Source organism: Schistocerca piceifrons, chromosome 7, assembly GCF_021461385.2.
Source record: "Schistocerca piceifrons isolate TAMUIC-IGC-003096 chromosome 7, iqSchPice1.1, whole genome shotgun sequence".
Taxonomy (NCBI): domain Eukaryota; kingdom Metazoa; phylum Arthropoda; class Insecta; order Orthoptera; family Acrididae; genus Schistocerca; species Schistocerca piceifrons.
The window spans coordinates 432,565,289-432,583,560 of record NC_060144.1 but is presented as its reverse complement, the minus strand read 5'-3'; the positions used below and the strand labels follow the sequence as shown (position 1 = coordinate 432,583,560).

The window sequence follows — 18,272 nt, the reverse complement described above, 5'->3', positions numbered from 1 at the left end:
GGAGAGTAATACGGACGGCAATTGCCTGCAGATCGTGGCACATGGAATCGTAGTAGATATCATCCCGGACCAGCAACATAACCCCTCCATGAGCCGGAATACCTGCCACACGGGGTAGGTCAAAACACACAGAGGTATAGAGTGCCAAGTCAATACGACCGCATGGGCGTAGCTTCATTTCCTGGAGAGCTACTATGAGCGGACAGTGCAATCGTAGCAGCAACTTTAAGTCCTTTCAGTTGGAGCGAATGCCGCAAATGTTCCAATGAAGAAGTGAGAAGTGCCATGGTGAGAAGAAAAAGGAGAAGCAAGAAGGGGTCACCTCGAAGGCCGCTGAGGGCCTGGCTTCGAGCGAGCACTGTTGCCGCTATCAATAGGTGGAGAGTCATCATCCATTTTTTCAACAGGTTCATCGGCCACCATGTTAATATGGTCGGGAGGGGGAGCTTCCTCCACCGGCAAACGGCCAGATGTTCGGCTACCAGAAGTGCAGCCAGGCGATATGGATGACGGCCTGGGGCAGCAACCGCTGGGTGGTGCAGGAGAAGAAATGTGGAAAAGGAGAACTTCTCTTCCTATGAGCCTTCTTGGAAGGTCGTTTAGTTGAAGTACTGGTCGATGGCTGGGAGTTCGGCGTATGTAAGATGTCTTTACAGGACGGTTCCTTCTTGAAGGCCCGTGCGTCTGACTTCTGGGTCTTAGTCTTGGCAGAAGCTGATGAAGGTGCTTGTGTCTTAGGGGTGATGGGAGGAAGAGGAGACGTTGACCGGGCAATCTTGGCACTGGCTGAACGGACGACCGTAGCGCTAAAGGTCAGATTGCATGTCTGCATCGATACCTCCCTGGTAGGCTGAGGAGAGGCGAGGACGGTACTGTATTTCCCCGCTTGGAGCAGCATGGGCTTCCTACTAGCAAAAAGCTTGCAAGCAGCCGAGGTGGACACTTTCTCTTTGACCCGAATTTCCTGTATACAGCGTTCATCCTTATAAATGGGACAGTCGCGAGAGGATGCTGCATGGTCGCCCTGACAGTTCACGCAACGAGGAGACGGAGGTGGACAGTCACCCTCACAGGCGTCCCTGCCACAAGTGACGCATTTAGCTGCATTAGAACAAGACTGGCAGGTGTGGTTAAAATGCTGACACTGGTAGCAGCGCATAACTGTTGGGACATAGGGGCAAACAGAAAAAACCTCATAGCCCACTTTGATGCGCGATGGCAGCTGAACACTACCAAAGGTCAAGAAAAGTGTCCGGGTCGGTACAAGGTCACTGTCGACCTTTTTCATGACCCTATGGACAGCCGCCACACCCTGCTCAGTGAGGAAGACTGAATCTCCTCGTCAGTCAATCTGTCGAGTGATCTAGTAGATACCACGCCACACGACGAATTCAAAGTGCGGTGAGCCTCCACCCAGACAGGGAATGTGTACAGGAGTGTGGCCCAAAGGAGTTTTTGTGCCTGAAAGGCGCTCTCAGTTTCCAACAACAAGGTACTGTTACGCATCCTGGTACAAGACTTGACAGGTCCGGCTATGGCATCTACACCCTTCTGAATAACGAAAGGGTTGACAGTTGAAAAATCCTTTCCAGCCTCAGATCTAGAAACTACGAGGAACTTTGGGGCAGGCGGTAGTACTTTTGTCACTGGTGGCTGGTCAAGTTTCCGTTTTTGGACAGAAGTCGTGAGAGAAGAAGAAGAGAAATCCATTGCGGATGAATCCCCCATGATTGCCAGCGTCTCCGATGGCACACTCCTTCCTTGTGGGGACCCTCTCAGAGGGCGCTTCCACCTTAGGTCAATGTTTACACCTCAGGCAAAACCTCCCGAGAAACGGACGGAGGGACCAATCGGCATGGTTGGAAGGTGTCAGCTCGAGCAATCACCCCTCCCCGGGCCTGGCCTTTACCAGGGGGTACGTACGGGCCCTACTTGTCTACCCACGGCAGGGAATTACGCTTTACCCCGTCACTGGCTACGCGTGCGAATGCATGGGTCGGCCTTCAGGCAAGCACAGGGAGGAAAGAAGAAGAGGGAAAAAAAGGGAGAGAGGGAGAGAAAGGACAGACTGTCTCAAACACCGAGGCAGAGACCATAGGGTGGACAAGAAGGCAAGGTAAAAAGGAAGGAAGACAGTGAGAGAGGGAGAAGGACAAAGAAAGGAAACAAAAAAAGGAAGGAAGAAACCGGAATAAGCGAAAAACCAAAATGACCACAAATGTAAGTCGTTGAACTGTCCATCTCCAGACGCAGATGCAAACTACCCCCTTGAGGGGGAGGGACTCCTTTTAGTTGCCTCTTATGACAGGCAGGAATACCTCGGGCCTATTCTTACCCCGGACCCGCAGGGGGAACTCGGTGACATGTGTCCACATCGTACAACTATATTCAGGTGGTACAGAGAACTCCAAAGAAGAAATTTCACTTTGGAGGATGCTGAGAAGACGGGAAGGCCATGATCAGCAGTTAGAGAGGAAACCATTGATGCTGTGAGTAAAATGCTAGATGAAGACAGGCAAGTGACCTATAAGCAGACAGAGGATACCTTAGGACTAAGTGCACCAGAAACTCGTTCGATTCTGCATGATCATTTGCAAGTAAAAAGCTTTGTTGTCTCTCTTGCTGTACAGACTGACAGAAGAGCAGATGACACCTGACATGTGACTTGGTGCCGGGAGATATTAAAGAAGTTTTCTAAGGAACAATCTCAGTACGTGAATACCATTGTGACAGGTAACAAGGTTCGGGTGTATTATTATGATGTGCCAACTACAACTGAAAACAGAGTTTGGGTCTTCGAAGATGACAACACACCCGTAGTTGTAAGAAAATCCTGATCAGTAAAGAAGAAAAAGATAGTATTCATTTATTTTTTTCAAATCGAGTTGGACACACAGAAGTCAGTCACAGCTAAATAGTATGCTGAGCAGTCCCTGCCCAAAGTCATCTAATCTTTGAAGATCCTGTGACTGAAGTCAAGAATGGACACTTGGTTCCTCCATCAGAATGTTGCAGCTCACCACATCAAAACATAGCATACAGTGAATATTTGTGGGGTACAGGACCTAAACTTCTTGAGCACCCTCCTTACAGACCTTGCTCCTTGTGACTTTTCACAGTTCCCGCATGTAAAATGAAGCTGAGAGGAGTGCAGTTTTCAAGTGACGAGGACCTCCTGAGGGCTTGGGACAGGGAGTGTACCTTACTCCCCACAGAGACTTGGGAGAAATGGTTTAGGGATTGGTTTCGGAGGATGGAAAGGTGTATTCAATGTGGCGGAAATTACTTTGAAAAAATTAAATAAATAAAGCTGTATTGCAAAACTTGGAGACCCTTCGTATGGGCTTGCAATTGCAAAACAACAATGGAATGGTACAAAACAATGTTAGTTGTGACTAGGGCACCTCATACAGAGGTGCACCCACTTCAGGGTTAAATACATTTTTTGAACTTCACCAGTGTAATAGGATGCAGTTTAACTCCACCACTGCCGGTCCCAAGTCCGGGGCCTCATTTCGCAAGTGATGAGGAAAGAGGAGGGGGAGGAGTAACACCTCGTTAAAAAAAACCTGGGTCCATCTGGCTCCGGATGGTAGCACCCTATAAGGGCCCCTGCCTAGGGTTACTAGGTGAAACCTGGTCAACGGTCTCAAAGGCGGAAGAGGAAGTTCAGATTCCCAACGGCGGTGAGAGCGGAAGAACTACCTCCAGGACTCACAATCTTGGTTGTACGTTTTGTGGCCTTTGGGCCACACCCAAAATAACTTTCATCAATCATGGAAGTGTGTGATGTAAACTATTTTACCCCAGGTGGACGATCCACCGTACGCCAGTACGTCAGCAGACATTCGGATTCTGGGGAGTCTGCAACATTGCACAAAGACAAGTCGGAGTGTCTTGGAATCTCATCCAAATTTCAATATAGGCAATCAACGTACCTAGCAACTTTCAATGCAAACTCATTGTTGAAAACCGGAAAACTAAAACATCTAACAGATACGCTAAAGAACCACAACATACTCATAACAGCCATTCAAGAGACACGATACATGGATACAGATACCTTCGATTCCGAAGGTTTTAGGATATACAAAGGGAAAGTGGGACCGAGAGTAATGAAAAATGTACCACATCTTGGTACAGCCTTTATAATCAACAAACAAATCTTGAACTCAATAGTTGGCTTTGATTCCCAATCAGAAAGAATCTCAAGTCTTACATTCACAAGCACAAACAAAATCTACACAATTATCAATGCACATGCCCCTATAAACGAGGATAACAGGAAAAACAAAGAAAAAGTGGAGGCCTTTTGGAATCATCTAGATTACATTATTCAGAAAATTCCAGATAAAAACATCATCATTCTTCTTGGAGATTTTAATGCACAGATTGGTAAAGAAAAAAGATATAAGAAAATAGTTGGAAACTATCCTGCACACAAGAGAACAAACAGAAATGGTGTGAGACTAATAGAACTTTGCCAAGCACACAATTTAATTCTTAAATCCACAGCTTTCAAAAAACTACCACGAAGACAAAAAACATGGGTATCCCCAAATCCTAGCCTTGGGGAATTTCAACTTGATCATGTCGCAATTAAGAAGATTTCTAGCAAAGAAATCATGAACGTTAGGGTACTCAGGGGTGCAAACTTGGATTCAGACCATTACCTTTCTAAAATTAAGTTCAAAGTCATCCCAAACAGGAAACGCAGCATGAAACAAATTAAGAGTCGGAAGTATAGCACAGAAAAGATATTAAAATCAGATGAATTTACAAAAGCAACAGAAACCATTCAGACACAAAGCTGGGGGGATATCAAGGAAAATCTCATTACTACAGCTGAACGGATAGCACCTAACAAAAAAAGTAAAAAACATGCCTGGTGGTCGCTGGAATGTGATGCCCTCATTGAAACGAGAAAACAGGCATGGCAAAATTGGCAATCACAGAAAACAGAAGAAAGTAGACTGAATTTCATTACAGTTAGAAAACTGGTAGATAAAAATATAAAAAGGATTAAGAAGACACATGAAAACAAAACTCTCCTCCAAATTGATGAAGAATTTGCTAAAAACAACACAAGGAGCTTTTACAGAACTTTCAAACAAAGGTTATCAAGATACAAAGCACCCACCCTCCAATTTCGAGATGTAAATGGGACCATCGCTCACAACAACACGGAAAACTGCAAAATACTAGCAGGCTACTTTGAGAAACTCTTGAATTGTGAACCCATCCTTGAAAAATTTGAATCCATTCCAAACAACCGTGAGAAGCCGGATTCAGAACCACCGACGACTGAAGAACTACAGAAGGTCATCTCAGAACTTAAAAACAACAAGGCGTCCGGAGAAAATCAAATAGTGGCCGAACTATGGAAAAAGGCTGACAAAAATGCAGTTACATCCCTAAAATGTGTTTTCGATCAAATCTGGAAAGAAGAAGAGATCCCCGCAGAATGGAGAACAGCTCTCATCCACCCTATCCATAAGAAAGGTTTGAAGACAGACCCCAACAATTACAGAGGAATATCACGGCTGGATATAACGTACAAGATTCTTTCTAAAGTCCTTTTGAACAGGGCAGAGCCGCAATTGGATCCGCAAATCGGGGAATACCAGGGAGGTTTTAGAAAGGGTAGATCATGTTAGGAACAAATACTAAACCTCAAAAACATCATGGCTTACCAAAAATCAAGGGCAAAGACATACGTAATCTCCTTCATTGATTTCAAAAAGCATATGACTCGATTGATAGAGAATCTCTGTTATCAGTCCTGGAAGAAATGGGTTTGGATAAGAAAACAACTAATATTATAAAAGCGACCCTTACGAATACATTATCGTAAGTTAAATTTATGGGCGAACTATCGGAACCCTTTGAAATAAAAACGGAGTGCGACAGGGCGATGGGCTCTCACCGTTGCTGTTCAATTGTGCTCTTGATAAAGTAGTCAGAGAATGGAACACAAATATTAAGAGTGGTATAAGACTGGGTTGCAAAAAGAAGAACCTTAAAGTAAATTGCATTGCTTTTGCAGATGATATGGCCCTGTTTGCTGAAACAATGGAAGAAGCACGGGAGCAAATCCTTGAACTAAAGAAACAAGCAGCTAAAATTGGTCTTCACATCTCCTCTGAAAAAACTAAGATATTGACAAACATCAAACACTCATGTAAATACCTCAAAGTTCAAGAACAGAAGATTGAAATAGTAAAAGAATTCAAATATCTCGGAGAATGGATTACTTGGAATGCTGGGGAAAGCAAAGCAATGGAATCCAGAAAAAATAAACTTGAATTGGCCTTCCAACTAACAAAAAATACATACAACAAAAAATCCCTTTCATGGGGGTCCAAAATTACACATTACAAGACAGTGATTAAGCCAGAAGCACTGTATGCAGTAGAAACACTTAACATGAATTTCAAAGGCCAAATGGAGAAACTTGAGATAAAGGAAAGAAAAATTTTAAGAAAAATCATTGGGCCAAAATTTCAAGACAATAAGATTATATACATTAAAAATGAAACTCTCTACAAGAAAATTGAAAAACTTTCAGATTCTATGCGAAAAAGGAGAATAAATTTTTATGGTCATCTTCTCAGAATGAATTCCAACAGATTAACTAAACAAATCTTTGACTTCTTCCGTAACCGAAAAACGAAGCCCAACTGGTTTAAAGAAACTGAGAAAGACCTAGTGGAATTAAATATTTCAGAAAATTCACTTATTGATCGAACTGCTAAATTAATTACTAAAGATGAAAACATAAGGTTCCAAGACAAATCCCCACAAAAGTCCAAATCCTTCATTTCGGAAGAAGAGAGGAGAAGAAGATCAGAAAGAATGAAGAAATACTGGGCCCTAAGAAAAGAACAATGCACAAAGAAATGATTGATCCAGCGTACCCCAAAGAGGGTGAAACGAAAGAAGAAAAGATGCAGTTTGGGGTTGCGAGTGCACTTGCTATTTTCCAAAACTTTTTTAAACAGCTTGTCAACTATCTTGATGATATGCTAGTTAAAGGTCATAAAAATGAGAAACATCTACAAATTTATTACTCATTCCCCCCCCCCCCCCCCCCACCCCCCCCCCCCCCCCCCCCCGCCCCCCCCCAACTTATGTTTCTGGGGACATGTCAATGTTTTTTTTATGTTTATACAATATAATATAATATAAATCCTTTATTTGTTTTTTAACGTACTCAGATGAAAAGAATTGCCTGATAAATATATCTCTGGGATGATACAATATCTGATGTTTCTACAAAGATTTACGTTTTGGTATTTCTGCTGAATATTCATTTTCATAAATAAATTATTACAGTTTTATTATCTGTAAAAGTAAATTACATTTATTAATGAGCCAAAACATTATGATCGCCTACTTAATAGTTTGTTTGTCCATCTGTGGAATGTAACACATCACGGATTCTGCATATCAGGGATTCAACAGTTTGCTGGTACGTTTGTTGAGGTATGTGGCATTAGATGTCTACGCACAGGTCATTTAAACTTGCGCAGGTAACGGGCCACCATGTGTGCGGTGAAGGCACCCAATAGCGACCCAGATGGGTTCTACAGGATTTACATAGGTGAATTTTGTTACCAAGACACCAACATGAGGTCATTATAATGCTCCTCAAACCACTATAGCACAATTCTGGCACCGAGACAAGGACAATTATATTGCTGAAAGATAACATCAAGCATGGAGGGATGAAGGTGCAGCTATCAGCATGTCTTTGATTACTATCACAGGTCCCCTGCAAGCGATGGAGAATGTCTACCATAACATAATATTGTCCCCACCAGCCTGCATCCATGCCATTTTGAGGAGCTGTCCACCTCAATGAAGGCGTATGTGAAGATGACTATCAACCTAGTGTAACAAAAAAGTGATTGACAGTCAACTGATTGATGGTCGAATCCAGATGGTTTCATGCCCACAGCAGTCGTAAGTGATGATGTTGGGTCAACATGTGAACATGTACAGGTGGTCTGCTGTGGAGCTCTTTGTTCAACACCGTACAATGAATGGTGTGCTCCAAAAAACATGCATGTGCACCAGCAGAGATGCCTTCCATCAGTCCTACTCTACAGACCAGACATGCCCCCAAACCCCATGTTCTGTCAAGAGATATTGATGTCCTACCATTTACAGCCTTGTGGTAGTTTCAAGGCCTTTACAAATGTCTGCTTGTGTCTGTGTACATGCGGATGGATATGTGTGTGTGTGCGCGAGTGTATACCCCTTTTTTCCCCCTAAGGTAAGTCTTTCCGCTCCCGGGACTGGAATGACTCCTTACCCTCTCCCTTAAAACCCACATCCTTTCGTCTTTCCCTCTCCTTCCCTCTTTCCTGATGAGGCAACAGTTTGTTGCGAAAGCTTGAATTTCATGTGTATGTTTGTGTTTGTTTGTGTGTCTATCGACCTGCCAGCACTTTCGTTCGGTAAGTCACATCATCTGTATTTTTAGATATATTATATTATTCATTGTCATTACATTTTTGTATTACAAATATCTTCCAGTTTTAGAAGAAAAAGCTTTATTACTCTACAAATTTACTTTGCGTACACCTCTAAAGCTCTAACTATCTGTTTATGCTTTTACATTGTTCCATCTCATTTTGTAACGTAAGGTTCAACACACGTGCCACAAAGGGTAATGTTACATTTCCTACAAAATGTCAGTGGTCTGCCTTTGCAATTAGCAGACTGATGTCTTTGGGAGTTACATATTGACATAAAGTGGTCCTTTCCATCATATCTTACTTCAAGGAATGCTCTTCTTGGTGTTGATAAGAGATGTCCCATTCTGCGATTGGTGCCCATTTTCAGATACTGGACAGCAAGACATCATAAGAACTCCAATAAATCTATATATCTGGCTCCATGTACCATATTATCTTGCTGTTCACAACAGCCATATCAATTATTCTTGTAAAGAGAGCCCGATTCCAATTCTTGCCGCATAAAGAAGCAGCATATTTACCAAAAAGCAAAACATGATGGTCTACTCCTGCCATATGTGTATTGTAATTCTTTACAGACTGTGGCTGCTCAATGATGGTTTTCTGCTTAGCTATTCTATCCACCTACTTGCTAAAGTGATTGACTCCACAGTATCAAAATTGATGCCAATACAGACACATATATTATTTCATTTGACATATGAGATTTCAACATACAAGATTTCACCATTTGTATCAGAAGTTAAGTCGTAAATAAAACATGGCAATTTTTCCAACTGCTTTGTTTCGTGAAGAGGGCACTTTTCAGTTCTGTTTTCTCGCACTATACTTGTTACACTAAATTCAGTGTTTTGTAGGTGCAACAAGAGATCTCGACTAGTGAAACATTACCAAGGTCCACTACTAGAACTGAATGCTTTTATTGTGTTACTTTTATTACAGCTGTGTCAACAGATGATACTGTTTCTCCCAGTGAACTAAAAATAGATCTGTTGTCTTAACACTTGCTAAACAATAATGTAGGCCAATAATGGAAAGTTATTTACTTGCAATATTATTGTATGAACCTTCTCCTGCACGACTAAAGTCAACAGAAATTAAGAAGTAATTGATAAACATAGAGAGGACATGAAAAGCAACATGCTGCTTTTGCAGCAATTGTGATCTCATTTTTGAGTATAAGAAAAATTCCATTGTTTATATGTTCACTAATAAAAAATTAAAACATTTACTGTCAATAATGCAGATTTATAATATAATAATTGGAATGCAATATAAGTCACCCCATTATTAGTAATAAAATAAAAAAACAACAGAGCCTAAAATAGATCAGTGGGAGATGATGGGTTAGGCCAAGATGAAAAAAAAAATATTTGGTTCCCAAACCTCTACAGTACCTGCAGATATCTGCCAGCAAGATTCCTAATTATGCCTGATTTATTCCTCTGGAAGCTCTCCCATTACCTATTCTTTGGATCAGTTGCACTGGGCAAGGGCATTCCATTTCCATGGTCCATAGTTGGTCAGTAGAGTTTCGAAGTTTGAATCACTTGCTTTTGACAATGTATCAGCTTCATTTACTATTTGTTTTCACAATGGATGCCTCTCCTCTCAGCATCAGGGACATCCTTTCCCACACCACACCCACAGCATTAGTTTTCAAAACTCAGGCTCAAGAACATTATTCACATAAAAAAAGGAAGCACTGGCTATCATTTTTCAAGTGCATAAATTCAGCATTGCCCTTTATGGAATAAGTTTCATTTAGGTCCTGACCACAAGCCTTACCACGAGCCTCTGCTCTCTTTTCTTTTCTTTTTTTTTTTTTTGGAGGGGGGGGGGGGGGGGGGCAACTTAACAACTTAAGGCGAAACTGCTGAATCTTTCTTGGGAACCATCCTTGTTGATGCTTTTTCCAGTTTTCCCTATGTCATTTGGTTACAATAAATGATGACTTCTATTACTAACAGGACCCACAATAAATTTTATGTCTTGTCAATGGTGCCCTCTCAAATGAGTTGCAATTTACAGTGGCTGCATTCTGGTAATGCTCCACCCATAATTACATCAAATTACGTCATGACTTCTCCATTTCACGCCACCTCCAACAGTTCGATAGAACATTTTGTACACGCTTTTAAGACCCAAATGTTAAGCACTATGAGGACAGCCATATCCTAAATGGTTCTCAGTGCCTTCCTAGCTTCTTGCACGATTGATGCCCATACACAGCCACAGTCAGGCATAGTTGCTGTGTAGATATCCTCACTGGATGATGCTCGACCTCTTTCATAACACCATCAAATCGAGTCAAAGAAGCAATGGTTTCTAATGCGGACACTCCTATATGGATGCCTACCATTGGGTGACCATGGGTTAGATCCAGGGGTCGATTCTGGTGCAACAAAGCTGTCAATTGGTACTGGCGGTAACAGCATGGGGGCCATCCTCCAGGTATTGGAATCAATTTCTCTTGTGGTATCCCAGACAGATGTCTCTGCCATCCAAGGAGCTACTGTAGCAGCAGTTGCCTGAACACCATGATCACCAGTGACAATGAGCATTTAGTCCTTCCATCTCCTTCATAGCTGCCACTGGAGATCCCTATGAACTTTTTATCACATTCTCCACTGGCAGAATCACTGGTGGTTCAGGCATCGTAAACTGAGAAGCTAGTAATTGCTTCTTCACCTACTCTCCCACACCAGAGCATCAAAGCTCCAGAACTGCCACCTGGGACCTCATCTGGCACTGGTCCAATGCAGCTACCCCCCCCCCCCCCCCCCACACACACACACACATCATTCATGTCGTTTTTGGATCTATGCATCAATCATCAATCCAAGAAGGGAGGGATCATGTAATCCCAAAGGACATATCAATCAATATTATTAGTACACCTCATTACAATTATATTAGCAAGGTCACTGTGAGTGGAGAGCAGCACAGACTTTCCAGTCAGCAGGTTACATGGGCCCATCAGTTGGCCAATTAAGAATCAAGCAGTCACTGACTCACTCTCACTTTTGTTTGATAGCTAATGTACTCCTCTACATGGCCGACTGAAGTACTGATGATTACCCTGCACTATACCAGTTATATCTGGATATTCTTTGGACTGATCTTGTTATCTGTCCATGGCAACTGGGCCTGCTTGTGATATGAATGTAGTGATGTCCACCTACTGCTATTAAGTACTACTCAATTGGCCAAGTAATTGATTTCAGCCTCACCTACAAACATTTTCTGCCACCATACATCACACTGTATTGATTCCAATTGGTTTCATTTGTAGTCCTGGGAAGATTCACCTGATGAGTATCTCCTATCAACTATACTTCATTAATTCTGTATTTCAGACTGTTCAATACATTGTTAATAAATAACTTCTGTGATCTACACTGGAGACTATAAAAACAAGATAACTGTAAATAAGTTGTAAGAAAAAATACTACCTGTGTAATTCAGAGAATACAAATGTTCAAGGGCGAATTTCCAGATGGAACAGGCTGTGAAGTAGTCAAAGACATCAAACTTGTTCTGCTCAGTAGTATATTCTGCAAATGGCTGATCAAACTTATCCTAGCTCGCAGACTGATGGTGACAATCTATATGAGTGAGCGACTGGTTAATGGTCATGCTGTGTAACAGTTGTAACACAACTGATGGATGTCATGGCTCTGGGTCTATATCTGATGATTTTGGATATTTCATGTCCTCTTATAGGCAGGGTTAACTTTGAAAGCAGTTACCTGACCTATAAAAATGAATATTTTTTGCAGAATGAAATGTTTACTCTGTAGCTGAATGTGTGCAGATATTAAACTTGCTGGCAGATTAAAGCCTTGTACTGGACCGAGAATCAAACTCAGGACAGGTTGTGATTAGGCAGCTTTGATGGTAAAGTGTTTACCCATGAAGGCACAGTTCCTGAGTGTGAGTATCAGCCTGGCATACAGTTTTAATTTGCCAGGAAATTTGAATACCGTTTGTTCATTCACCTTTTATATTTCCAATACCATTCATCTGATTATGATGAGATTTTTGTGAGTTGTTGTGCTCATGGCTCCAAAGGTTTCTATTGCCAATAGGGATGGGAGGTGAAAAAGATGTGACATAGAAGCTTAATTCTGTAAATGCATGACACATTTATGTGTACAAATACTGCACAGTAACACATAAAATAAGGGAAAAGAAACCATTCACGTACATCAGGATGATGTGTACAGCACAGAAACACATAATAGAAAACAGAATTCAAGCACTAGCTCTTTTTCTTGCAATATCACACATATTCACAAACACAATTACACAGACACCCAAACACACACTTTCATGTTATGGCAAGATTTGAGACTGAATTAGTATTAGCCTCTTAATTACAGATTAACTTCCTCCTTCTTACCCAATGTATCACTTTTATCTTTCTCCCTGTGATAAAAATCACAGCCTGTGCAAGTCTACTCATGTATTTAAATCATGTAGCCCATTACATATGTCACACTATAGCACAGAAGAGTATATAGCTCTCCTACACACTTTCAACTTTTGATATGTGAAAAAAATCGTTACCAATGTAATACAGTTTTAAAGAAGTAAAAACAACATATCAATGGAAACTGAAATGGGTGTCTTTCACAAGATAACTTTTTTTTGAAAGAAATAATATTACTACACTAGTGGTCTCTATTGATTGACTTAACTAAAAATGCTATTATGTGTGGATGCAAAATTTAAATTAAAATCTCTTACTTTGTTTCTAATTCTTCTTGCTGTTTTATTTCATTAGCACACTGCTGAGACACTTGTTCACAGTTCTTTTGTTGCTCTAATAGATTTTTCCTCTGTCTTTCAACGATTTCCTCTAGTTGTTGTACCCTTTTTTCCATTTCTTTGCACTGTGAATCCTTCTGGGTTTGCCATTCTATAACTCTAGCTGACTCGGCCTTCAATTTTGCTTGGAAATCATTCATTCCCTGTGATACTGACATGGATCCTTGCTGCTTTGATGTACTAGAGGGTATATTACTTTCAGAAAGTGTCTGCTTTTTGATAGTCCTTGAGTGCCTCTGTTGTTGCACTTGGATTCTACTTAACTGGTTGATACGTGTTTGTTGTATTGCTTGCTGCATTTTTTAACACTACAATGTCTCTGCAGAAGTAATAAATGAGAAAATTATTAAGTCAGAAACTCAGTTTTCATGAAAATGTCATATGTTCATATGTTTGTTTGCTTACACCAACTCAGTCAAGCAAGTAAAACATAAAAAACAGATTACACTGATCCACACTACTTACAGCATTCATATTTGCAGAGATACAAGGGCACAATTTCATAACAAAGTTTTTTTGTTTATTTTCATGTACATTTAATTTTTAGTGTATCTTTTACTATGTAACACTGTATCTTAATAAACGAAATAATACAGGCTGCCTCTGACTGAACTGAAATTCATTTATTCATTTACCTGATCTTCCACAAGCCGCTTTTGAAAGGAGAGCTTTCAGGGCAGTAGAACGTCAAGCTATATGTTAAAAGGCTGAAGCAGCCTTCACAGGCAATTTCGGTAAAATATACTATGTAGCAATCCGGTAGTGGAGGGAATTGTGGAGGGAGGGAGTGGTAAAAATTGTAGAGGGAGACCGAGGGATAAACACGGTATGCAGATTGAAATGGATGTAGATGCAGTAGTTAGTGTGGGGAGCTACAACAAACCAGTCTTCGGAGTGAAGACCACAAGAACAATAATAATAATACTATTAAAGTACTATTTCTTTCCATGCAGACTGCTACAAAAAGAAAGCAAGTAACAACTGTGCCTACACAGGAAGTGTGATAACTTTTTATAAGGATTTGCATCACTATATGACAAAATGAAGACATTTCTGAAATGTTGTAAACACTTAATCCATTGAGGTAATAAGTTCTCCAGGTCCCCTAAAAGTGTAGGTAACAAAAAATGTATCAAGTGATTATTAGTAACATAACTAACTTTAAGGTACCAAACATACAAATAAAATATGTAATTATATACATAAAACTCTGTTATGCATCCGTAATTTAATTAATTCTGTGACTATACATTTCACTTATTTTTAAACCACATAATTAAAAATAATGTCTGTGGAAAAGTACACAGGTCCCTAGTATTGACTGCATGGTGTGTTTCTACATGGGCCTATAATGCCTGTCAAAAAAAGTTAAGTACCTGGGAGGAGAAAACAAAACTTCACGGGCTGAGAGGGTATGTGATGTTATTGCTGTGATCAAATTTACAAATGACTTTGCAGTATGAGCTCAGTTATCAGTTTGGCATTTCACCCCTTCTGACCTGGACCTACACACTGATTCGAATCGGAAGATGTCGTAAGGCCATCAATTCTCCCCTGAGACAAGTTGGCCCACAACTGTTGTAACTAGTCCTTGATACCCAGGATATTTGGTATTGACATACAATCTGGTCCCACATGTTCTATTGGTGACATCACACAGATAGTTTGTAAACACATGTGCATGTGTGAATGAACATTGTCCTGTTGTAAACTGACACCATGATACTATAACATGAGAGCTAACACTTAAGGATGCATCATGTCTGTGACATACCAATGTGTTGTCAAAGCTCCCTTAACCAGTACCAGTTTTGATCTGAGTACATACCCACTGGCTCCCCACACCATGAAAAAAGTAAAACTGATGTGCACCTCCAAAACATTGGAAGAATGGAAAATCTCCCATGGTGACCACCATACTAGCCAATGATTGTCGTCTAGCATAAGGCAGAACTGAGATTCAGTTGCTGAACATAACGTGAGGCCATTCATCAACAGTCCATACTTCCACATCACGGCATCACTCCTTTCTCTAGTCCGGCTACTGCTTGTCACTGACCAATTGTGCAGAATGACACAGAATGTTGTAGGGGGTCCATTACTTGTTCTCAGATGGCAGGCTCATATGTGAAGGGATTCTGACATGTTTGGTGCACACTGCATATATCCTTCTTTGTGGTGGTCACTTAGGATGGCAGTTATCCAGGAAGGTTATCCACTGGTGGCCATCACCTCGCAGCAGGAGGAACTGGTACAGATGGCCCTCTTTGAAAAGACTGGGAGGGGGGGGGGGGGGGGGGATGCTGGCCCAGTTCCCAACTTCAGGAGGGTCTATCTAGATCATGGTGCACTCATTTTTGTCTGTGACGGGGTGCACATGATAGAATGGCTTAAGGACAAGGTGCCCATGATATCCCCGTGGGAAGATGCGAAGCTGCTTGTTAAGACCGCAAAGATATCATTGTGGCTACCTAAGATCCTTAAGTAAGTCTCTCCCAAGACTCTGTTCAGGAAAATAGGGGCCCAGAACCCAAAGGTCTCGACAGAAGAGTGGAGAGTAATTAACCAGAAGGTTGCTCCGGAAGAACGAACCCTGGTGGTGGAGGTCGAGGAGAAGTCCCCGAAGGCGATGCGGGAGCATGACCTGAAACTGCTTTTAGGGTTCTCGCAGGTCACCATCAGGGTTCTCAAAGACCTCAAAGATGGCAGCAAGACGGAGTCTGGAGGTGCTGCAGATTAATCTGCAGCACAGTAAAGGGGCCTCTGCTGCCCTGAGCCGCTGCCTGGGGAGACAGGAAGCGGATGAGGCCCTGAGACAGGAACCCTGTTTATACAAAGGAGGTGTATCGGGCCTCGGTGGCAGTGGAGATCTATGCTAGAAATCTGAGAAACTCCAAAACATACATCTATGTAAGAAATGGCATTTCTTTCATGCCAATTATGGATTTCTGCTCTACGGACTTAGTGACCATTAAAATGTAGTAATATGAGGAAGGTATCACGAGGGAAATTATTTTGGCCTCAGCATACCTTCCTTATGAAGACAGCTCTCCTCCTCCCTTGGAGGTGAGGAGACTGGTAGAGACTTGCCATCGGCACGGTGATCGACTGCTGGTGGGATGCAATGCCAATGCCCACAGCCTAGTGAGGGGCAGGAAGGGCACCAACAGTAGAGGTGAGTACCTTCTTGAATTTCTTTTAGCTAACAACTTAGAGGTCCTGAATAGGGGCAATGAACCTACATTCAGGAATAGCAGAAGGGAAGAAGTAATTGACATAACCTTTGGTTCCATGATGATGGGTAGCTATGTCAAACAATGGCATGTGGTGTTGGAGCCATCCTCATCGGATCACATGTACATCAAATTCAAGGTTGAAATGGGAATCAGACAGACCATGACCTATAGGAATACCAGAAAACAGACTGGGAGACATATAGGAGGGACCTTGACTTAGGCTTACCGGAAGTTAAAACCTCAATGAGGAATCCAGTAGAATTTGAGGAAGTAGCAGAGGCTGTTACCTCTGCCATAGTGACCTCATATCAGGACAACTGCACAATCACCAGGAATTGCACAAATAGGAGTGTTCCTTGGTGGAATAACAAACTGGAAACGCAAAGAAAACAGGTATGGAGACTGTTTAATATTGCGAGACATAAAGGACAATGGGCTAAATATCGTGAGGCCCTTGTCAATTACAATCTTGCAATAAGACAAGCAAAGGAGGAAGTGGAGGGCACGGCTGGACAAGCCACACTTCACAAGATTCTCACTAGAGTACCAACCAATCCACAAGGTATGTTGAGGAAGGAGGATGGGGAATATACAAAGACAGCACATGAGACACTGGAATTGCTCCTCCAAACTCACTTTTCTCAATATGCTCTGCCGGACAACACAGGCCAGTATGTGACCCCAGAGAGACAACGGTTCTCAGGTACTCAAAGAGAGAACTGGGAATCGGCCAAGGAGTGTGTGAATTTCAACAAAATCCAGTGGGCGTTAGGAACATTCCAACCATTCAAGTCACCTGGCCCAGATGTAATTTTTCCAGCTCTCCTGCAACAGGCACGAGGAAAGCTCTTATGAGTCCTATGTAAGCTATTCAGGGTTAGCCTAGCAGTAGGAATCATTCCCAATGCTTGGAGGGCAGTGAAGGTTGTCTTCATTCCAAAGCCAGGGAGAACTGATCATACCAAGGTCAAGGATATGAGACGAATCAGTCTGTTCTCCTTCATTCTCAAAACATTGGAAAAATGGTTAATGTATATGTTGGGGAGAGGAGGCTAAGTAGGGTCCCTCTACACCCGAACCAACACGCATACCAACCAGGTAAATCATGTGAGACAGCTCTCCACCAACTCATTGGGAAGGTGGAAAAAGCACTTCACTTACAAGAAATAGCCCTCTGCATCTTCCAGAACAGCGGGTTGTTGCTAAGGAGCTTGCTAAGGTGCAGGGATTGGCCTGCTTAGCCATAATGGGTGGAATTAGCAGCACACCAACTGCTGGAATGGAAGCCATGCTAGATATGCCTCCACTTCACCTTTGGGTCAAGATGGAGGCAGCAGCTGGGGCACACAGACTCAAAACTGGCAAAAACTGGGTCTCATTCGGATATCCAGAATCATACACTAACATAGTGAGTGAGGTAAATATAGGAATGGCTGGGGAAATGCCTGTTGACTATATAATAACTCCCTTCGACAAGCCTTACAACATAATAACAGGAAGGAGCAGTGGGAAAAAACAGTTCAACACTGTACGGAGGACATCGTTTAGTTCACCGATGGGTCGAAAACAGACCAAGGCGTTGGGGCAGGGGTGTACGGGGTTCAGCCAAGACTGGAGAACATCATCTCTCTAGGGAAATTAGCCTCTGTATTCCAGGCTGAAATTACAGCAATCAGGACATGTGTGGAGGAGAATATGTATAGGTGCTACAATGACCGTA

At 42.0% G+C, this 18,272-nt stretch overlaps 1 protein-coding gene across 2 annotated transcripts in view; it reads right to left on the bottom strand.

The window, feature by feature from the left end:
• The window catches only part of LOC124805181 (myosin heavy chain, clone 203-like), a 259,196-nt gene that overhangs the window by 198,576 nt on the left and 42,348 nt on the right, over positions 1 to 18,272 (bottom strand). The window contains exon 2 of one of the 2 annotated variants that reach the window (XM_047265671.1): positions 13,236 to 13,635. The exons of the other annotated variant lie outside the window; for it this stretch is intronic. Coding sequence (XP_047121627.1) covers positions 13,236 to 13,615 — 380 coding nt within the window. The 5' untranslated portion in view covers positions 13,616 to 13,635. The remainder of the gene's footprint in view (positions 1 to 13,235; positions 13,636 to 18,272) is intronic. 2 annotated transcript variants of the gene reach the window in all.